Genomic DNA, 23,821 nt, shown 5'->3' with positions numbered 1-23,821 from the left:
TCAGAAAATATCGTGAGAATGTAAGTACGACCCTTGAAGGAATGAAAACAGAAGCGTTAGTTTTAGTTGAACAAATGTTTTATCTCTACAATTAAGACTTGAAATCATCTATTCTAATGGAAGTATGTGAGAAAAGTCTCCCTTCTGAAAATATCTAAAATAAATGTGAGATTTTTCATCCAGTTGCTTTTTTTATTTTAATATCGTACATAAGCAAATGTACAGAGGTATGATAACTGTCAATTTTTATATCAGATTATACCTTAAAGCGGGTATATCGCTGCAACCCTTTTTGATAAAATTTTGAAAGCATCCCTTTAATAAAATGGAAACAACACTGCCGCACAATGCACACTTAAAAAGTCAGCCTGGTGTGAATGAAAACTTTATGACAAACTATTTCTCAGTGCAGCACCTTACACTCAGCACTGACCTATTTGCCATTCCCTCCTTTATCTGCAAGTGGGTCAAGAACTCTGAACTCTATCAAGCCCCATCTCTCTCACTCTCCTTCACTCACAACACGCTATGGTATTTATTTCCTCTGCTCGCCTCTCTTCTCCTCTCAGTCACAGTCTAAAGACAGTGTATCTGTGTCTGTGAGTGTGTGTCTTGTGTGTGTCTTTGGAGTGCTTACCAAATAGGCAGAAAATGTTTCCTGGGCCCTATCTGCCTCCCCTGCCTGCCGGCCAGCTCTGCTGCCTCCGTCTCTGGGCAGGGCTAGAGCTTTACCAGACAGGAAACTTGCGAGTGGCCCTAGTCATACAGGCAAGCCCTTGCCTGATCCCACACAAACAGACACCTACCCCCCCCGCCCCCCTCAAGCACCACCACCACCGCCGCCCCCCACCCCCCTCTGTTTTCAGCCCACAACTCAGCTCCGCATCCCCTGCTCTTATTGGCTTGACAGCTGCTCACTCACCACACCTCCTCGTTGGGATAGGCTGGCGGCTGTTCCCTTTCCTGGATGGCCAAGGGCAAGGCACTCTGGGATATAGAGTTCAAAACCTTATTCGACCTGCTTTGCAGCCCCTAGCTTTGGACTACGAGTCCCAGCTCTCTCTCCCCTCACCACCCCCACTATCTCCAAGCCTGCTCTAACGTAAGCACTCAGGGCTGAATTATACACTACAGTATGTTGCTAGCAGGCTGCCAGGTATTAAAGTACAGACCAGCCATCAAACGGGGCCGAGCTCCGTGTGAAGAAAATAAAAAAATTTTTAAATGCAACTGTCAGAGCGATAAGCAGACATCAGAGGTGGATTCTTTCATTGGCTGCTGACATTTCAGACACACTTAAAACTCCTGACCTAAATTATGACTTATTCCAAACAGTGCAATGCCACTACAACATGCCCTGCGCACGCAGCACACAACTTGCCCCGCACTGAGTGTTCCAACCGCCACTGTCCCGAAAAGTTGTTGCTATTGCTTATACCTTGTCCAATTATTTTTGGTTCCTCCTTCCCCTCGTTCAGTGCCCCCCACACCCTCCTCCTCCTCCTTCTCTAAGTGCTTCCACCTGCCTGAAAAGTTAATGCCTTGAACACATCCTATAAACTTTATCTCAGGATTCCCCAGAGGTAAAGAGCAGCACAGAGGAAGTACTTTAGGAGGATTAAAAAAAAAGAGGAACCTTGACTAGGGACTACTGCTGCGACCCACCTCTCCTCTCCTCTCCGGCCAACCCCCCCACCCTGCTCTCCTTTCTGTCCCCCCTCCCTCATTCCTCCCTCTCTCCTCTCCTCCTCTGCCCTGCTCCCCTGTGGTCGTCAGGCCCAGGGCAGACAGCAAGGGGATGGCAGGGTGCCTTTTAGCTCACCTGCGATGGCCGTGGTGAAGCTTGTTGTGGGTTAGCTCAGCCCTCTCCTCTCCTCCTCTCCCTCTCACTGTTGTGCAGCTTAAAGCCCCGTATGCGCTAACCAAGCAGCAGCAGATCAACTCAATTCCCTTCCTGGTTTCTGGAGGGCAAAGAGGTCCCTCCCTTTCTCTCTCTCTCTCTCTCACTCACTCTCACTCCCTCTCTCTTAAAGAAACAGCATTCCCCCTCCGTCTCCTCTCCCTCCTCCCTGTGTGAAGCAAAAGTAAAGTGGAAATTTATTCGCGCTCAAATGTGGACTCTTGTCAAAAAGTCGTAAACTAAAACAGAGATGACACAAATCATTAACCCATGCCTTCCCACCCTGTGGTTTCACGGTGAACGTCAGCCAGTGTTTCCATGTATGGACACTCTGGTACACGAGGGTACATGAGTTGTAACTCTTGTCAATTCTCACCCGCCTCATCTCTCACTGCTCCTTTCCTTTTTCTATGTGAGCCGAGTCGCACCCACCCATCCTATTGCCTGAGGTCATGGTGTCCCACCCCAAAAGCAAGCCTTGGCACATTCCAGCACATACAGTAGGGGCTGCCAGCAACCCCCTCGATACAACTTTCTGGCTTGGCCCAGTCTCTGCACACAATACCTGCCAAGCTCTAACAGGTGAGGCATCAGAGAAGACATTACCGAGTCGAAAAATGTCTCCACTGTAGGAAATGGCAAGTTCCCATGTGTAAATTTACAGCTATTGCACTTGATGTTGCGCCACTTCCAACCGCCCACCCGCACACCCCCTCAGTGAGTGCACGCCAGCCATTGTGCCACGAAGTGGGATGGAGCACAAGATGTATTCCACAATTCTGTTGCACCATTAACCATCCCAGCACACCTCTGAAAGCACTTTTTTTAAAAACTTAGTTTATATTTCTGTTTCAACACCTCATACAATTATATTCACAACCTTGCCTTTTTCTTTTTTTGTTTTCTCCACTGCGTCCACAGAAACCATACGACATTTTACATTATGGAATAAAATTTTGAATATTAGGTAAAAAAAAACAAAAATAAACTCACATTAATAATAATAATGATAGTAACAGAAATACAGGGTTCCCACAAACTTTCATGGACGATATTTCAAAACTTTTCCATGACTTTTCAAAGACAAATAACAACATTTCAATTTTGGAAAAGCATGCTTGTCACTGTGTCTGTGGCACTTGACGGCCCCGTAATGATGCTTTCTACGCACATGTACTAAGAAGAGTCCCGCTTTCCATTACAAACGCTCACAAACATCACATTTACACGTAACCTGTCTTAAAGGGGAAGGCTTGGCCAGTATTAGTCATGGAAAATGGGAAAACAGCACAAATTTGCCATTTGTATCAAGCAGCAAATTAGTTGACTTTCATTTCCCTTACTTGACATCACATCCTTCGATGCAACTACTGTACATTGCAATATCGATGTTGAAATGACCTAACAGGCAGCCCTTACTTGATGCATATTGGAGCTAAGTTATGTCAAAGGCAGACTAACAGAAAATAAATTTGCCTTTACGTTACATTACATGGAAGATTATACACAGAGGGTTACAGTAAAATTGGTTTCACTACACACAACAAAATTCCATGACTTTCCCATAACTTTCCATTTTTACTAAGCCCGTGACTTTTTCAGGCCTGTAAAATGAGTTGCATGAAATTTCATGAATTTTCCAGGTTTTTCACGACTGTGGGGACCCCGATACTACTACTTCTACTACTACTACTACTACTAATAATAATAATAATAATAATAATAATAATAATAATAATAATAATAATAATAACAACAACAATAATAATAATGTTATCTGTTGGAAGGGGTCATGTTTTAACCACTTAATTGTAATGTATTTAACTGCTGCTGTTTGCAATATTTATAAAAGATACTTTTTAGCTCTTCCATCAGTGCCTCCATTATTGCTGCCAGTCACACCACCTTAGGATCTTTCATACAATTTTGTTGAAACACTACTTTAAGGGCCTGTCAGAACTCCTCCCAAAATGTTCATTATTTAGGGCATGTCCAAAATATGTGAAAGTGGTTGCTAATGTGTGCCACAATTTCTCCAACATCTATTTGAATGTGTTGGACCCGTTTAAGCCACTTTTTCTGGTGTCTGAAAGAATCTCATGATTACCTTTGATTTTAATTCCCTCCATGTATCTGAAAGCACTTTTAAGTCGAATATTTCAAGCACACAACAGGAAAGATATTTTTCACAATGCTGCTGCCTGTAAACTGTTGCCTTTTGGCTCCAGCCTCACAGGAGCCGGGCCCCACAGTGCAGCAGGGCTTGACACCGGCTTGGCACTGCACAGATAACCATGCAGGGGAATCAAGGGGCTATTTTGGCAGGGAGAGGTAGTGACACACCCTCTTCCTAGAGGGCACTGTTTGACACTGTCTCTGTTTAAGCACAGGGGAGCCACAGCATTCAAACTTAAGAAACACACATGAATTGCAGTATTTGGACGTTTGGTGCCATCACTTGCTATAATTTGCAATGCTAAGTGAGGAGAATGCAGGTGGATAAGTTGCAGCCTAAGTGAAATGAAAACAGCAGTACATACACTTTTACATAAATACATAATATTTACACAAGTTGCCTTCTATTCAGTTTTGCCCTAATTACCCACAGTCAAAATTAGTTGAGGCCATGGCAGTCTGTGATGATGTCAGACATTTTTATGGCTATGTCGTCTTGAGTCCAATATAAACTGGTCCTCTCCAAGTCCAGACACCCCACATCAAATCTGTGTTTGTCATTACTGTCTGAATGATGGTTTTGATTAAAGCCAGCCTAAAAAAGGAGGCAGTTAACAAGAAGCCCCGGATACGGATCACCGCTTGATCTACTAACTAACAAAGATTAAAAAGCCAGAGTTCGTACATTGAAAAAAATACTCCTGTGGCTGTAGGCATACAAAAACAAAAAAAAATAAACGTCCCAATTAAACCCACATACAATATGAGCCCATTTGCAACTTCTAAGGCAAAATAAACAATAAAAAGAAAGAAAGCTGCTTGTTAAATAAATAACATTTTGTTTTGTAATGTGTGACATGTGCCTGCTGACCCCAAATAAAGTTAAAAAAAAACCTCAGCAAAAAACATTATTAACATATTTCTATCAACTTTTTTGCTACTCATTTGTTATCAAATTTAAGTCAGCAGTATGACCGATAAGACATGAACGATTTTTAACTCACTGGCAAATATACCCCAAACTAATACAGTAGCTGCGTCTTGGTTCACTGCAATGACATAAACATGATAAGCATATATAGTTGTATGCACTTTGTTATTATACTGTCAAATACATGTAAGGTTAAGAACTGAAGAACAATTTGCACAATTTCTTTAATTTCATTTGTTTGTAAAAAGTTTTTTAGCTGCATTCAATAAGATGTGTGATAAGATAAGCCTTTTCTGCATTGACAACACAGCAAAAAGTCTAGTCGCATCTATTTAAAATTTCATTTAAAGGCTTTAGTATAACAGTGGGGACAAAATTAAAATAGCTATTGCAAGCCAATACATTAAATTCACAAAGTTTGTCTTGTTAAGGTTTTTAAAAATATATATTTAATCATGAAGTGGGCTTATTTGGAAAACACATGGGCTTAATGGTTAGATGCACATAGCCTATGCCAGACTTTTGACATATTTTGACAAACTGAACAATAAAAACATTAGGCATTGGTAGAAATTCAGTACTGGCACTTCAATTTAGCTGAAATATTGAAATATTCTCACTTAAACTGAGAGAAGATATATTCTAAAAAGGTCTGAAGCGCGGATTTGTTGGGCTTAATAGGGACGTTTACCCTAACCTAACACGGACCCCTATAATCATTAACGTTAGCAAACAGCTAAGCTAATCATACAAAATGAGTAGGTTAAAATGTGAGGTTGAAGGTTATCCCGAAGTTGGACATATTTTATTAGTGAGGCACAAACTGTGTTGCCATGTGGTGTCTGTAAAGCTCCACTTAAATATTTTTTGTGACTTCAGTTGCTTATAAACCGTTTGCTAACGTTAGCTAATAAGCTAGCTAACATTAGGCTAAATTACCAATATCGGCATGGATGCTAAAACAAAAAAACACCAACTTTTTTTGAAGTTAATAGACCAGAAGCATTAAAAGACAACTCACCGTTTGACATCGTAGTTTGGAGAAGTCAAAGTAGTGATTTTGTGTGAGATTTAAGTCTGAATGCCAACATGTTGAGAAAAGAAACGCCGTCGCCATGACACTACAGAGGCCAAACCGGAAGTACAATTTAACATCCAGGGGTCAAGTCCGCCATCCAAAATTTTATATAAACTAAATTAAACACGCTATTCTTTGCGCTAAAGTAAAAATAAATACTTTTTTGCACTGGCCCAAACATGAGCCAGTTTTTATGACTCACAACTGCTGAAAAAAGGTTATGACTTAAGTGTTCTCAGTGGTAACTTAGGCCAAACAACAACGATTTCAACATAAAATAATCAAGTCAACATTTCAGAAAAAATCACAGGTGGTGTAAACTCTTTCATTTGGGGAATCTACAATTTAAAAAATATATCTATTTTTACTGCCTTCTCAGTTAACCCTTTTAAATCTAGATGACTGTTTTGTTTTATTTATTTTTTTTGTATTTCGGGACTTTTACAAGCTGCCTAACCCCTGTGTGAGTATGTGTGTGTGTGTACTAATTTAACAGTGATTTTTTGGTAATTGTTTTACTAACTTCTTATTAATTTTTGGGCAATGTGTGATTTAGTTGCTCATTGCCTTCTCCCCATGATTCTTTAAACCAACTTGCTCAGGTTTCAAAGGGATAACCCATTTGGGTCCAAAGACTATATTTAGTATGTTATAAGGATTTGCCGTAAAATTTGTTCTGACTGGTCTGTAGTCTTGAAACCCAGTACAGATATACCAGTACAACTCTAAAATGTTTTGATTACATGATTAATCACACTTTAATCAATAGCAAAAGTCAGGATTTTTGAAAAATGCCCCTGAGTACAGATATGCAAAGAGCCCCACCACCTCTCCCACTTAGGAGCAAGACACACACACTTCCGTGGTGGTTTTACATCTGATTGTGGTTGTACTGCAACTTTTGGTGGTTTGGTGGTTAAATTTTGTCTCTTTGAAGTTCGTTTTTTTTGCAAGTGAAGGCAGGGGGCCCCTGACACTTTGGGCCTCTCAGTCTGTGTCCTGCAGAACTGTTCAGTGATCCATCCATGCATTATGTTTTTAAATGTTTAACATTCTTCTTTTTTTTTTTAAGTGCATGTGTGTGCATATATTTGATGTTCAACTTGCTCTGAGTTCATAAATAACATATTTGTCTGTGCTACTTGTAGTTTCTGAGTTACAGACATTTTCAAATACTTTATATAGTCTTTGGGCACATGTTACAATTGTTCCTAAAATATAAAAGAATATATGTATAAAATAGTAGTCCCACACACCCAAAGACTAAGTACACAGTTATTATGATGAGAAAACTCACTTTTAAGTCAAACTGACAAATTTTGAAAATGTCTACTAAATAAGCTAATATTGTTTTGTTAAAAGGGGATAAATATAGATATAGATGAGTAACAATGGCTGCCATAAATGAATAACAACTTACAGTACATTCACAAATAAGTTTTATTTTAATCTTTTTATACATTATAACCATATCCAACACATTTTTATATTATAATAAAATGACTCTTCTCCCTTGTCATTTACATAAATCAAAAATTTGTATATTAAGACTGCAAAATAGTACTCCTGTAATTTTTGTATATAGCTTTGTACACATACAAGTGACAATGCATTCATTTTCGCTCTGAACGAATGCACATTTTTTTGAGGGGGGGGGGGGTAAGAAAGGGCAGCCATAAGCAGAGAGAATACAAGAGCTCTAGCAAGACGGCAGGCTAGCAAGTAACACCACCACCACCACCACCATGTGACCAACACTGACCTGGGTTAAAATGTTCAGTCAAACCCTTTGTACGACTCGAAACGTCTGGAGTACCACTCAACGCTGGGTTGTCTTTTTACCACATTTCATGGGGGTTAATTCACAGGGAAAAAGGTTTTGAAATGTATTACAACCCAAGTCATTTTCCAAAAGCATGCCTCTAAGCTGGTTTTGTCCCAAGAGAAAGCTTAGAGCGCCACAAGTAGCAGTACAGTGAAAACATAACCAAATACACTTCAGGGGTGGGGGAGTACAGACCAACAACAAAGAGAAAATAAAAAGTTAAATTAGTCAACGTGATTGAAATTTCATATTGACATTGCAGAGATTCAGGCTTTTGATAAAAACACCAGCTAATCATACCCATCATGATCTTGGGAAATAAAATACACATACAGTATTAGAAAGATAATAAACCATGCTATATCATCCCATGAATACATTTTGATCATTGTTTTCTCAATGTCAATAACGACATTCTGGCATGTCAGGCCTCCACAACGTAATGCCTCCACCCATGTAAGAGACACGGTGTGGGATGCGCATTGAAATGTGCGTTGAGGAAACAATGTCAACACAATCGGAGTGTAGATCACTGAATGAAAAAAAAAATCTAAACATTCAAAGTACACTGATATACTGTTCATGATTGTAGGGGGAAAAAACTGATCAGGCATTGAAAATCTTTGCAGTACCTTCTTTGGTTTGTGACACTGTTCACAAAGTGATCTTTAGAGCGATTGCTCATTTACCAAAAAGTGAAAATGACTCCTTGTACGCCCATTTGTCCTGCACTCTCTACTAACAAATTTGATTATTATTATATTGGAGGTAACTGCAAAGAACATTTTCGCATGAATAAGTCTGACAAAGGGATTTTAAATTTTAAAAAATGGCTGCATTCACCTTCAATAAAACCCAATTTAGAATTTCTAAGTAGGTGTTCAGATTGGTTTTGAAATCTCTACAGCAGGTATTTTATTAAAATACAAGTCCCACAAGCCATTATCTGTTGCCATAGAAAAGATTAATACAGAATATTCAACATACAAAAGAAGTCAATCGATGCAAATTCAGCTGACACACTGGCAGCCCTTCAGTGCTTTACATCCTCTGTAGCAGAGTGGAAAAGTGATCTGTGGCTACTCTTGACACTGGCATGGTGAAGCTGTGGTCTTACAGTACAATGACTCAACGGGCCCTGCTGCTGGTGAGGAAATAAACTGGGAAGGAGGGGAGAGGGGGCAAAACCATTTTTTACCCAAGAGCAAGATGAAAAAAGTGCCAATGTGTGTGATGGCTTGTGTATGTGTATGTGCAGTATATTTATGTGTATGCAAGCAAGACCCAGAGGTGTGTCAGGGCAGCTGGGGGAGGGGGGCTGTTCACTCAGTGCCGCGGGTGGGAGTACTGGGCTGGTTGAGGCCCATGGTTTTGCACAACCAGCCGGCAAAGTCCACTTCCTCCACTTCTGATCGTTTGATGAACGTATGGCTCTGAAAAAAACAAAACAAAGGGGAAACAATTATGTGTACAGTGAGCATCAGTAAAACAAAAACTAACCCATTAATCAAACTATGAGATATACGAATATGAAGTTCATGTACTCACCATCAACATCTTCAGATCTGCCCTCTCAGCTGGGTTTTTGATCAAACTGCAGACACAAATGACACCAAAAAGATTAAGGACATTAGACTATAGTCGCTTTAACATTACCTGTTGTAGGCAGGAACGGTACACTTGGCAGACTGAACTTAGGAGGTATTTTCAAAATGTCCATAAAAGACAATTGCGAGATGACAGCATTTCCACTGAGTGATGTAATGAAACGTCTCCTCTCGCAATAACATTCCAAGAAACATGGCGATGGATGTTCAAAACATTAGCAGGTTTATTTCTATTGCAGCCACCGCACTAGCCGTCGTTATCTTCAATCGAAGGAAATGTACGCGTGTTATGTGAGCGATAATGGAAAAGCAGATAGAGATTGAAAACTTTTGAATGATCTGCTCAACATTTGAAGACACATGCGATGCAATAACACCTCTTGTTGCACCTGCTGCATCATGCCCAAGGGAGCCAGTTCCTACTGACAAGAGCATTGCAATATCATCATGTGACCTCTAAAAGCAAAAAGTGTTTGCAGTTTTGTGAAATGTGGCTTTTTCGAATCGCCTGAAATACCACCTCACATGAGCATAACATTTTTTTTTTGCAATAAATGGGAGTTTTTTGAAACTGACTTTTCCATTAAGGATATTTCATATTCACAATTTCAATTTGCACAATCTAAGGGTTAGTGGAAACTTGCCTTTTGTTATTTTGCCTTACTGTTCAGTATAAAGGTACAATTGTGGAATGGGGGGTCTTGCTTTTATCCAGCCGCAGATGTAGAAGCAACACTTAATTGTTGTCTGTGAAAAAGGGACAGCTAGCAGGACAGGATGGGTGTGACATTTTGACGACGTGTTGTGTGCATCCCACCACCAGGAGATTTCAACATAAGCTGATGGCAATTAGCAGCTAACTCATAGAAGAACAAAAGTGGCCGAAAATGTCCGCATATTGGGAAAACAATGAGGTCTAGGAGGTCATTATCCTATGAGCAGAGGATAAGATCAGCCGCCATATAACAGAGAGGGTAATGATTGTTATTGACATGATATGACATTGTTATTGTTTATAAAGCGCTGCTGACACGTTAATCTCACATAAAACTGCCAAGCCCGTCATGCCCGTTTTACTTCCGCGAGGACAGCATGGTGTCTAAACCTCACTCTGGAGCAGCATTGTGCCATCACTGTTTGATTCTGTGTATAAAACACAAAGGAGTCATAAAAGGAGGGACTTCTGAGAAGCCCTATGGTGCAAACTCTTTGTAAAAAGAGCTTATGCAACTGCTTCTGTCAGTGAAGGATTAAGTTAGATTTTATTTTTCAAAACAATTTAAGGCTACATCCACATTAATACGTTTCAAAACTCATAACTATTGCTACCGTTTACGCCTGGCATCCACAATACATCAGCCTTTTGAAGCTTCTAAAAGGCAGAGTTTTGAAAACACTGTAGACCTGTTTTGGTTGGAAAACTTCAGGGTTGTATTTTATTCTGGCCAGGTGTAGAGAAAAATGAAGCAGACAACCACGTTCGCTTCCTGATTGGATATTACCAGTCATGACATGCAAAGTCAAAACATTATAGAAAGGTCTACATACTTTTTGTGATTTCATCCTTCTTGTATGGCTTCTCCTTTCATATTTCCATTGCCTCCTACGGGAAGAATTATTGCTCCCAGCTGGTACCACGCTAATATGTTGCCGCAGTTGCTTTCTAACGACTCCCAATCTATTTTTTGCTGCATTGACGCCTTATACTCCAAGCAAGTAAATCTCCGATCTTACTTTTCGCCATCTCCATAGTATTCTGTCTAACAAAGCAAACAACTGCACAGTAGACAATCTGCTTCCTGTTTACACTACCGCCCACCTGCCCGGCGTGCATGAATGGGCAGGTGATATGCATTTTCAGATGTGGCAATATGAACAGAGATTATTACTGAAGTGGTGCTAAAACGCTTGTGTTCGGAGTTTGTTTTTGTTTTAAAACGAAAACATATTAGTGTGATTGTAACCTCAGATCTCTTGTGAGATCAACCACAGAGATTTCTGCAACCATCCTGTAGCTGACACACCTTATGCATTTTAGTCAGCACCACCCACAGTCTTTGTGTCACATATTAAATATACCAGGAAGGAAGTGTGTGAATTTAAGCTCTCTACATTATCTACTTCTCATGTTTCACTTTTGCGTAAAAGCTAGGGGGTGTAAAAATACGCATATTTGGAAATTTCTCTGGCATTTCAGAAACAAATTTTTTATGTTTATAACTTTAATATTACATTATATGACTTTTCAGGAACTGTTTTTATTTTACATGCTGCTAAGAAAACACCCCAGAAGATACATCACTCGGATATCGTTCCATCATTGTTCAAAGTCATGATGTTAGTTATAATAAAAAAAAAAAAGAAAGAAAATATTTTTCAAATTCAAAATAAAGGAAATTTCTCTGGCATATACATTTTTTTTGCAGTATTGATTTTTGTGAACTGTTACACCCCCAGTAAAAGAAGATGAGAGCAGTGCGTTCTTTGCTTGTAATGTCGTTGGCAATGCTCACCATTTTGTCACAAAGTCCTGGAAGTCATTGGTGAAGACCCCCAGTGGCAGTTTAGGAGGCGGCTAAGGAGAAAACAAGAACCAGCGGGTCAAAAACCAAGCAATTATTCTAAACATATACTGTGTGGTTGTGTGAAGAGAGATATATTGCGTGTGCCCATGCGAATCAGCGCTGTGTCAGACCTCATTCACAATGTAGTCCAAAAGTTCAAAGATGGCCATAGCAGCTCTGCTGTCCATCCCGTGTCCTGAGAAAAAGTTGTATATCATGAGAACAATTAGCTTTTTTTCCTCCAGGTAATAAATTAAAGTAAATAACATCTTAAACAATGTTTTATCTTAAACTTTATCTACTTGTATGCTTTAAAATGTTTTTTGTGTTTCCTACCGCTCGCGGGCTGGCCTGGTGGTCTGGGCCTCTGCATGTTGCTGTGAGGCTCTCCCTCGGCCCCGTCCATAATGGCCCGTCCGAAGATGGCCTCCAGCTCTTTGGCGTCTGGTGGGGGGATGGGGTAGCGGCCAATCGCCAGCTCCACCAGTGACAGACCCATGCTCCATACGTCAGACTGAACCGAGTAGTGAGTGCCCTGCAGTCTCTCCGGCTGTTGAGAAACACACGATCTACGTCAGAGGGAGCGAGGTAGAGCCAAGACGCCAGGCAGGAGAGAGGGTTGGGCAGAGGGATGGGCGGGGAAGGCACAGGAAGTGGTGGAGAGGATAATGGGAGGGGGGTGTTATGGCAAGGAGAGTTGGGGTGTGGTGAGGGCAAGAGGACAGAGGATGGGAGGGTCTGGCAGGAAGTGATGAGTAGCTCTGGACTGCTTTAGCTAAAAGGGTGAGCAAGGACAGGTGTGTGTGTGTGGTGGGAATTATGATGAAAGGGCAAGTGTCTCTACACCACTGGTGCTTTGTGGGTAAGGGATGGGACAGACGAGCACTGCACCCACCTGGTGTCTAAGAGTGAAAAGAAAGGAGGACGAGAAAGAGCGAGCACAGTTGCCACGCTCTTTGCCAAAGAGCCCTTTCCTGGGCACGGCCCTCGGTTCTTGGCAGGGGAGAGAGGGAGGGCCAGATGAAGGGAAGGCAGAGGGCGGGGCCAGTGAACAAGAGCAATGTGAGAAAAGAGGAGAAGGAAAGTGGGGATAGGGCCAGAGGAAAAGGGGTGGGGGCGCAGGCGTGCAGAGCTGACTCACCGACATGTAGGAGCGCGTTCCAACAAAGGAGTTGGCCATGGAATCTATGAGCTGGCCGCTCACACCAAAGTCGCACAGCTTGATCTCCCCGCGAGAGTTGACCAGGATGTTGGAGGGCTTGACATCTACGTGGACAAACAAACAAATTACATTGAGTCCATACTGTAGCTCATCCGTGGTCTGAAGTCAGCACCTTAGTGTTGCTCATTTGAGATGTTAATTTACAAACAACACAGGATTCGTTATTTGGATCTACAGTAGCTGCCCCTCAGGTAGCAGCTGATCTGCCTAGTGTCCAAACACAACAAAGAATAACGTGTAAAAACGAAATAACGCACATATAAAATGTATAAAAAAGAATATAATCAAGACAATTAACCCTTTGAAACCTGGATCGCCAAGTTTTCTTGTGCTGCTTTCAGACACCTTTCACAAGCTATTTGACCTTTTAAAACCATAGCATTATGGTTTGATTTCATAAAAAAGGTTAGTAAAACTTAAATGATGTATGATTGTGTATGTCAAAAAAATGTCAAGAAAACTATATTTATAATTGTTAAATCTATATATTTAAAATGATGGCACAGAACTAATACTTATATATATTTTCATTTTTAATCACTTTTTTGGGTCATTTCGTTATTTGTCTTTTACTTTTCTTTTTTTTTAGCTCAATTTCAGGTTATTTCTGGTATTTTTTCTTTTTACCAATTTCTTACTCGTTTTTATCCTGCTGAGTTTGTCATTGCCTTTGCCCAATGTTTTTAAAGGACATTAAACCAATTTGCTCAGGTTTCAAAGGGTTAAAAAAAATCAAGTGAGAAACTAAAAATCGCAACATATCAAATTGCAGTAAACACTTAACACATACAAAGTGTCAGTAAGATGAGAGGGGACTGCTTTCGATAGCAAATCAGGACTAAACTAAGAGCAAATAAGAACAGCAGTCAATATACAAACATGTGGGCTCAGGTATGTTAGTATATGTAGTGGCACGAATGTTAGGAATGACTTTTCATGTGAGACTCCAACATGTGCAGGCTCTGAAAACCTGCCTGGACAGTTAAAATTACAAATCTTTTTAATAATACGCTTTCTGATTGGGGATGTGTGCGATTAGTCGATTAAATGTTACCACCCATGCTAGCTGGCACCAGAAATACTTGTCGCTTAAGGTCCACTGTGCAGAATTAAGTGGCATCTAGCAGTGAGGTTGCAGAACTGAAACTTCTCCTGTGTGCCAAACATGTAGGAGAACCAGTGTTCGGTTTTTCTAAGCTACTGAAGAAAAAACATGATGGACTCTGTAGAAGATGAACCGCTCCATATGTAGATAAAAATGGCTCATTCTGAGGTAACAAAAGCACAAAAAAACTTATTTTCAAGAGAACAGTTAGGAATATTATAAACCTTTTCTGCCAATAGATCCCCCTACAACCTACGCATTGAACTTTTGCAAAGTGCTGCACATTTTAAATACAGTTTGGTTATTGAAAAATGGAATTAATGATATAAAATGTCTTCTATAATATGCATGAAATATTGTTTCAGATAATGTTAAACCTTATAGATTAGATTCTGCTCAATTTTGACTGCTTTCCGAGTGTTTTCTTACCTATGGACTAGTCAACTAGTCCAAAGCTCCAGTTACGCCACCTCGCCGTTCTACATAAAAGCTCCAATAGCAGCAAGCCGGACAGAGTTATTTTGCCTTTAGGCCGCCACGGAAGGTATTAACAATGCCGAAACGGTGTCTGTATGAACAGGACAGCTGGCGGGAGGCAACCATGGGCAGGACATGTGTGATTTTTTGACAACATGTTGTGTATATGATCGACCACGGGAAATTTTGAAATAAGCTATTAGCAGTTAGCGGCTTGCTCAAAGAAGAAGAAAAGCCGCCCCAAATTGGGAAAACAATGAGATCCGGGAGCTCCTCACCCTCCAGGCAGAGGACGAGATAGGCCACCACTTAACACAGAAGGTAAATAACTGTTATTGACATTTTAATGTCACTGTTATTAAGAAAGCGCTACCGACACATATGTTATATGTCACACAAGAGGCAGACGCTGGTGTGTTAAACCTTCCGCCCGTCACTCCTCGCAATGCCAGCCACGTCAGGGAAATTTCCCCGTTTTATGGATTTTTTGGGACAAAGGGATGCTGTATGCTGTAAAGCCCCAGAGGCAAATTGCGATTTGTGATAATGAGCTTTGTCAATAAAAGTGAAATTGAAATAAGTCCTTACACATCCTTATTTTCATAAATAGCAAATATCTTTTGTACATAAAAAACCCCACTTTTTTGCAACACCGAATGACTTTAGAAACAATTATTTAGACGAGAGCTACAGTCTGCCACGAGGCCCGCGGGTGGCATGTACAGCACCCCCTCAGCTTTATCTGTGGTGCCGTGTTAATCGAGCTAGAGAGAAAATAGCCACAACTCAAGCTGAGCCCCAGTTATAAACAAGCCTGGTCCTCCACATTTCCCGCTCATCGCTGAAAAACATCCTTCAAAATAACGGGGTAAGACTGAGCCCTGCAATCTGCCCTCTGTGGTGTGACCCCCCCCTCCCACCGACCAAGGACATGTGAGGAGTGACTGAGAGAGAGGTGGCATGAAAGAGCGGGAGAACGATGGAGGGAGACATGGAGGGAGGGGTCAGCAGGGCGCGGCTGCTGTATAATCACATCTGAGAGGCTGTAATTACCGCCTGAGCTCACAGACAACTGTCCTAGAGTACCACCGACCCTGAAGCACTGTGAGACTTCGCTGCACTGCACTACGCACGTCTGAGCGCTGCCTTGACCAGTGCTTTTCATAACAACACACCCATGGTTGTCTGCCAACTCGTCTGCGCCAGGCTTTGCTATGGTGTGACTTGTGATTTTGTTTGAATGCAAAGATAATGGTTTTTACTGAGCCTTTTTTTTCTTCTTCATGCTACAAATTTCTATGATGGGGAACTCGTGATATTCTCAAACAATAGCTTGCCTTGTGGTGAGTGTGCTAACACTCTTGGGATGTTGATGCAGTGCATATGGAGGAAAAAGGCCTGAATATTATTAATGAAAAAAATTGAACGAAAAAGTACAGGGGCGACCGGAGACGGTCGAGCTAATTTGGCGCATTTAAAGTGGTTTCAATAGTAAAAAAAGTTCATAGACATTTGGAAATTGCAATCATACCTACATGCTTTTTGTTAGTGTTTGAGCCTGTTTCAAAGCAGCAAGGATAATGTCAGCGGAAAATTAAGGGGTAATCCAGCATCTTTTTTTAATGTGATGTTTAGACTGTAGCGTTGGAGGGTCTGAATCTCAGCTGGTTGCCTCAAAAGCATCTGCCAAATTTATCCATTGCTAATACTGAAGGGATGGGATTCATTATATTAACCACATCAAAAGTCCTTTAGAAAACATCTACATTGTATTATGTCTAAATGAGGACTTTTCTGTAATCCGGAAATAAAGGCCAAGTTGCCCTAATGGGTTACCCATATGGCATTTCTTTACATTTAATGGTCATTACTACATACACAAAAATGGTTAACTGCTGCAGCAAGGTTGAAAGAAGCCGATGTGCTCATTATTTTTTGGCAATAAAAGTCCTACACTGAGCATTTAATAATGGTCTTCAGTCTACACATTGAACAATGGTGAGACCAGACGCTTTGAAATTAAATACAATTATGAGAAAATCTATCAATATTTGAAGTCATCTTGCTCGTGGGATATCTTACAGTTAAAGGCTCTTCCGGTTGAACATAGCACTCTGGTTTTAGTGTTATTTATTTTGAAAGTAATTTACAGGAGTTAAAACTTTGTGAATTTCAAATTAATACTAAAATCTCCTTTTACAAATTCTCACACAGCTTGGGCAGTTTAATTTCATTTAACAAGTCTTATTGTCAGTATTCCCCAGCACATGCATTTCAATAAAACCTTACCATTTAAAACACTTCTTCCCTACTACTAGCGTTCCCTGAGCATGCCTGAGCACGGGCGTGCATACGAGCTCCCCTTACGTTCGTTACTCGGCTGTGCATGAAACAGTTCGCAGTGGCATGTTTTAAACCCAGAAACCTGTTTTTAGGGAAAATGCATGAATGGATAAATGGATATGAACAGATAAAAGAGAATTTAATGCTGCAAGAATTCTGTAAGGTTTTGTAAACAGATGTTAACCTCAGTTCATGAGGAATGTTTGCTTTCTTTGGTTTACCGTGGCGGTTTGCGAGAAAAACGTTTGTTTTGTTTACCTTAATGAAGAATTTAAGTAATGGTAAACGGTACATGGACTGTACTTGTATAGCGCTTTTCTAGTCTTATTGACCACTTAAAGCGCTTTCATAGGGGGACATTGTCACATTCACCTATTCACACACACATTCACACACTGGTGGCCGAGGCTACCGTACACGGTGCCACCTGCTACTCAGTAATCACCCACACGCGCTCACACTCCGATGACGGCATCGGGAGCAATTAGGGGTTCAGTATCTTGCCCAATGATACTTCGACATGTTGCCCAGAGGAGCCGGGGATTGAACCACTGACCTTCCCATTAGGGGAAGACCCGCTCTACCTCTGAGCCACAGGTGCCCAGTACACAGATGGTCATTTTGAGGGTGGAGTATACCTTTAACGTCCTCATACATCCTGATCATCACCATCAGAACCCAGAAATCGTGTACTCACTTATTTGATTTGGCACACTACACTTTTATCTTATGTATCTCCTGTAGTGCAGTGATCTGCAAATGATGCAGAGGGGGTTTTGAGAGCAAAAGTAATTTCTTTGACAAGAGAACACTCTTACCTCTGTGCATGATCTGGTGCTTCTCCCGCAGGTAAGCTAATCCCCTCAATACCTGTAAACAAGAAAGGAAAACATTTAAAATAACACAAAAATACACAAACTGCTAAATCTCAGACAAGAGTCTGTATACACAAACATATACAAGAATAAGATTTACCTGTGTCGATATACATTTTATAAGACAGTCTTTAGTAATCCCATTTTTATACTTAGTCATTTCGACTTGGTGCAAGAGTTTAAGTTGAGCAAAATACAGGAGTGACTATTGCATGACTAGACACACAACTACTTAAGCAACACCACAGGAGACACACACCCACAGTGAGTCAGAATTGTCATATTACTCCCAAATTCAACTGATTTTAAGATGCCAAACATGTCATATAAAAACAAAGACATTTTTTTTTTTTAAATGCAACCAAATTAGAGAACTACGTACAGCTATGCTAACTTTTCCCAGGATTTCTTCTGGGATTCTTCTGGCTTCCTTCAGGACCTGGTCCAAGGATCCACCATCCTGTAGAGACAAGGTGCACAATTAAAAATCTGACATACCATTTTAAACGTCAATCAGGGTTCCTGCAGCTTAAGGCAAGGAAGATTTAAGACTTTATTAATGCCACTCAGAATTTAGTTTAAGACCAATTTTCTAATAACCCAAATTAAAGAAGGACAATTTTATTTTGCCCAAATGTTTATCGTTACATAAAACATGACTTTTTTTGTCCAGTGAAAACTTTAGATTCTCTGCTTCAAATGTTGTGGGGAAAAAAAAGCTTTTTTTAGAGTGAAACACATGGAAGACAACAAGCATATTAAATCTATCTTTAATCAATCAGTCTTTAATCTATCTGGTTTACCAACAGAAGTGAGAGATTTTTACTTTGCATGTGAGATTCCACGGCTTGGATTCCCAAGAAGAGGCCTTTCTTCAATTATTTAACAACAAAATAGATATCAGAAAAAAACTTATCATAAAATCCTACTTCCAACATCTTGAAGACTTTTGAAAAATTAATTTAAGTCAGTTTAATACCAATTAAGGCCTTATTTTTAGATTATAAACCCAATGCCCTTTAAGACTTTTTAAGGATCAGCAGGAACCCTGTCAATAAACACTTCATGTCTGGGGACTTTTATTTTGTCAGTGCAAAAAAAGACAAAATGCTGGTATCCAACCACATTATATATGTGTCCACTGGTAGGAGCCTGTGCTAACAGTGTTTGTCTCTCACCATGTGCTCCATACAGATGCTGATCTCCCCGTCGCTGTAAAAGGCCCCATAGAAGCCCACAATGTAGGGGGAGTTGCATTCATGCAGCACCTGCAGCTCTCTGATAATCTGGTTTCTGATGGCAGGCTTGATTTCCAGGTGGATGAGCTAAGGAGGGAAAGGATGAGACCATGAATTGCTGCTCTGACAAAAACAAATGCAACAGATGCAGTTACATCATTCATTGACCTCTTTATATCTCACCGTAACACATTTCAGAGGTGGAGGTTTGTAAAACTAACATTTTGCACACTATTCAGGATTTCACATTTAACAAACCAGGTGAGTCTACATACACAGAGAATGGCTTAGAATTTACAGACTTTTTCCTAGTGATAGTTTCCGTGCTCCCTATTGTTTCTCATAATTTGCAGAACTTTTAGAAGTAAATTACATTGATGTGTCGTCACACTTAAATGCTTGACAGCCTACAAGCTTGTGCTTGCTCGAGTTGCTGCTGCAGTGTCTGTGTGGAGTCCCTTTCACTCTCTTAGAGTTGCGCAATATATATATATACATATATATATAGATATATAAAAACTACTGTGATTATTTTGACAGATATTCCAATTAACATATGAGTCACGATTTTAATAAGAATGGTAATTTTTGCATTTTATTTTCACTAAGAAGGGAGGGTCTGTACCAAAAAGCACGCTCCTTCATGTCTGGAATATAATTTGTAGGCATCCCTGTCAGCACCGGTATGTTGCATCACATTTTACAATTATTAAAAAAAATTGCAACTCTTGCAATTTGGATATTTTGGTCATATTGCAATTTCATTAATATTTTGACTAAAAGCGCAGCCCTTTACATTATGATCAAATTAGGGTGCAAAATAGGCTAACCAACTGCCACAAGTAAATAACAATGTACAAGGATAGCTTTAAATGCCTAACCCATAATCAATTTCAGAGGAAAATTCACACATTAATATTTGAAGGATAAAAATATATAATGGGGAATTCACTTTTTAAAATAAACACGTAAAAGAGGAAAATACTTGTGATTAATATCCCCATAGACTTTGTCAGGGTTAGCGTTTATGAGGAATGTATGTATGAAGTAGGCAGAAGGATTTATAAAAAAAAAAATTTTTGTTGCAATTATTTTGACTGGGATTGCAACAGTAATATATTACATAAAGTTTGCATGATTATTCTGATTTGAATTCAAAAATATGTCACAGTATCACGGACTTATAATTACTTTCAGGTACAATGACCTCTTTAAAGAATGAAAACAGATGGGCTTTCTTTTTTTAGTTTAACATTTTAGGAATAAAATTGAAAATTTAAAACATTTTTAATGAAAGTATTTGTAAAAAGCCTCCCTTTTGAAAACAACTTCAATAAAGGTGAGAAAATGCATCTCAGTGCAGTTGCATTTTCTATCCAATACCGTAGATAAGTGAATGTGGACGTATGATAACCGTCCATTTTTCTTGAAATCATTATATTGCCGCAATCCTAGTCTGTAAAACGTACCACAATACTTAATTTAGAACAACAATTTCGGGGCGGCCTCTACCTCACCTGCTAGAGTATGTGCCCCTTTTTGCCGAGGCCTTTGCAGCGGGCCGGGTTCAATTCCAGCCTGTGGCCCTTTGCTGCGCGTCATTCACCCTCTCTCTACCACATTTCCTGTCATTCTACAGCTGTCTTATCAATAAAGGGGAAAAAAGCCCCAAAAATAATCTTAAAAAAAAGAATAGTCATTTCTGACATTTCTTTATTACAATTTTTCTTACTCATGGTGTAAACGCCACTGACGATTTATCCACTTATCTAAAATCGGCAAATACATTGGCTCAGATGATTTATGAGGACATTTTCGTGTCTCAAGTAGAGGCGATTAAATATATACCTGCTTATTGCCAGCCCTTCAAAATGTACATTCATGTTCAGAATATTTACCCCTTCAATGAGTTTGTTATTGTTGTATTCAAATAATGGTGCATGGTGTGCTTTTCTTCATAGAGAACTGGTTGTAGCACCCAAACCAGCCCCAGTGCAATGGTGCAAAGATAAAATGGAGACTGAATTCCTACAACCACCTCTGGAATGTGTTTTGATTCAGCTCGCTCCAGCTGTCACGCTTCACCTGATTCAAATAATGCAACCAATGTTAATTTTCACCTTGCGGGCCATGACCAAACCCGAGGGTTTGTGGCGGACCTTGTTGACCACTCCTCCGTTTCCAGCCCCCAACTCACATATGGGGTCAAAATCTTCATCCTTCAGCTCCCCAACCTGGGCTTTCTGGGTCAGAAAGGCCTCCAGTCGTTTCCTCTGCTGTTCATCCAGGTCCAGCTCACCCAATTTCTTTTGTAAGGCCTCAAGGTTGGCTCTGCGAAGGGGAGACAGCAGGGTTTAACACACAGAAAGAGGGAGATACCACAGGGACATTAACCCTTTGAATCCAGAGCAAATTGGTTTCTTTGGAAAACATGGGGAAAAAGGCAACTTAACGTGAAATGTCCCACAAATCACAAGAAATTAGTAGATTTAGATTTTTATGTCTTTTAAAAGCTAGGGAAAAATTCCAGAGTTTCTCTAATTATATATGTTTTAAATTTGTGGTTCCCAGCTGGTTGGTTTGTGATCCAAAACTGGGTCACAGGTCAATTATAAATGGAGCGCAAGTGACTTGTAGCCATGTCAAAGTTTGTAAAAAACACTTTGATGAACAGATCTATAGAATTTAGACCTTATTTTTCATGCAAAACTGTGCTTTTCCCATCACAGCAACTATTTTTTGCCATGCTCTTTATATTATTTGGCCATTAAACAAGGTGAGCCTTTGCAGCTTTGCTGGTTGTAAAGCAATAATATGTTCTTTTTTGGTTGCAGTTTTATTTATTTACTAAATTTGATGTAATTACAATTTATTTTTGCAATATATTTTAGGCAATCTAATTGTGTTCTAAGTCCATGTGTTATTTAGATTTTGTGAAATATACTTGAATAAGTGGTAAGTTATCTTAAGTGTAGCACTTGAACTAATGACTAAAAAACATGTTGGAAACCACTGTCTTAAATCATTTTAGAGAATTAATTAATTAAATAAATGTAAATATTTATGGATTGTCTTTTGGTGCATTTCCCTCTTTCTTTCTTTCTTTCTTTCTTTCTTTCTTTCTTTTTTCCCCTGTTTGTTTTGTTTGTTTGTGTATGTTTTGTACTAATTTCTGGGTTATATTCTTGTACTTTTTACTAATTTAATGCTGAGTTTTGACTTATATCTTTTCCAGATGTTCATTAACTTTGTCCCACATTTTTAAAAAAAATTGAATATAATTAAATAAATAAATATAAAACAAAATTTAATATGTTCTAATTTATTTTAGTTGTAGACCATTAACTCATAATGAAGGAGAAATATTGGGAACCTCGAACTTAAATTATTTTACAGATTTGAAAAAATATATATAAATATTTATGTTTTCTCCTTCAGGGAATTTCCCTGTTGTTTTTTGTTTTCTTGTTTTTTCACTGGTTAATTTTTGTTAGTTTTGTGTGTGCTAATTTATTAGGTTATTTTCTAATACCTTTTACAAATTTGTTGCTAATTTTTTGGGTCATTTCTTGTTAAGTTGCTACTTATCTTCTTCCCATGTTTTTGAAAGAACCCAAAGCACTTTGCACATTTTTTTAAAGGTGACTATTCAAATAGAGTTGATGATACAATGCTGGTAAATGATGATAACACAGAAGAAATAAAAACAATCTTTCTTTACCATTAATCTGAACTCATAGAGGGGCTACTCACTCAGATGCAGCATCAATGGTGTTTGAGGTGGCCTGTCCCTCCCCGATGGGCTGTATGGTCAGGGGAACGGGTTTTCTTTTAACAGGCATTTCAGTAATAACCCTAAACGGCTTTCACAAATGATGCACTACCCTGCAGTCAGCTAGGAAGCCGCTAATCTAACCTTTTTCTCTTTTGAAACTCAGTCTGTTAAAGCAACAGGATCAGCTCTTGGTGGCTAGTAACTTGGCTAGCTAACGTTAGCAAAGTTAGTATACTCTCGGGAGCATGTCAGTCGGATATTTGGGTAAATCTTCAGGTCGTTTTCTGGCGCATCTATAGCTTTCGGAATAAACACATTTCTATTTTCTGCTTCTTCTTCTTTTGGCTTTTCTACCCGCTGCTACTAGCCATTAGCCACCTAGCCGCTACTTGCTAGCACCAGCTCCAGGAAAAATCGTGCCCTGCGCCTCAGTCCGAGCGCTCAGACTCGCTTCTCGTTCACGAGATAAACACGAATTTCCTGGCGGCTACACCGGTACACCGACTCGGTTGGCTTCCCTCCGGCGGCTACAGATTCCTCCGTGTCTCGGTACGGGGTGTGGGGCGCTGGAGCGGAGAGGGCTTCGGCTCAGTGTGGTGGTGCTTCAATACAGGAAGCAGCAGCTGCTGCAGCATCAGACCTGTGTGACACCCACTGGGAGAGCCCGGGATTAAATATCGCGAGATTTAGGCGTCTGACAAATTGA

General features: G+C 39.9%; 2 protein-coding genes across 2 annotated transcripts in view; both read right to left on the bottom strand.

Annotated features, from left to right (window-relative positions):
- zbtb7a (zinc finger and BTB domain containing 7a) overlaps positions 1 to 1,968 on the bottom strand; it is a 29,009-nt gene extending 27,041 nt beyond the window's left edge. The window contains exon 1 of the mRNA XM_042482037.2: positions 1,823 to 1,968. The gene's annotated coding sequence lies outside the window, so the exon portion shown is untranslated. The remainder of the gene's footprint in view (positions 1 to 1,822) is intronic.
- Positions 1,969 to 7,506: 5,538 nt separating this feature from the next.
- On the bottom strand, positions 7,507 to 23,770 carry map2k2a (mitogen-activated protein kinase kinase 2a). Its single transcript, XM_042481998.2, has 11 exons — positions 23,094 to 23,770; positions 21,461 to 21,671; positions 19,281 to 19,427; positions 18,485 to 18,562; positions 18,046 to 18,097; positions 13,222 to 13,346; positions 12,417 to 12,630; positions 12,212 to 12,276; positions 12,030 to 12,091; positions 9,458 to 9,503; positions 7,507 to 9,342 (listed from the first exon to the last, which is right to left on the bottom strand). Exons 1-11 carry the CDS (start codon positions 23,180 to 23,182, stop codon positions 9,232 to 9,234), a joined length of 1,200 nt encoding a protein of 399 aa, XP_042337932.1. The 5' UTR covers positions 23,183 to 23,770; the 3' UTR covers positions 7,507 to 9,231.
- Positions 23,771 to 23,821: the final 51 nt, after the last annotated feature.

Source organism: Plectropomus leopardus, chromosome 5 (genome assembly GCF_026936395.1).
Source record: "Plectropomus leopardus strain MGB_pleo_1.0 chromosome 5, ASM2693639v1, whole genome shotgun sequence".
In the NCBI taxonomy this organism is placed as follows: Eukaryota; Metazoa; Chordata; class Actinopteri; order Perciformes; family Serranidae; genus Plectropomus; species Plectropomus leopardus.
The sequence above is the reverse complement of the archived record's forward strand: the minus strand, read 5'-3'. Positions and strand labels throughout refer to the sequence as shown.

What these genes read in the sequence shown, in the direction of transcription:
- map2k2a (XM_042481998.2), bottom strand. Translation starts at nt 23,182, where the DNA reads ATGCCTGTTAAAAGAAAACCCGTTCCCCTGACCATACAGCCCATCGGG. An exon ending in TGGACTACATTGTGAATGAG is followed by an intron (nt 12,092 to 12,211) that starts GTCTGACACAGC and finishes TTTTCTCCTTAG; the next exon opens with CCGCCTCCTAAACTGCCACT. An exon ending in CAGGACTTTGTGACAAAATG is followed by an intron (nt 9,504 to 12,029) that starts GTGAGCATTGCC and finishes TTGTGTCTGCAG; the next exon opens with TTTGATCAAAAACCCAGCTG.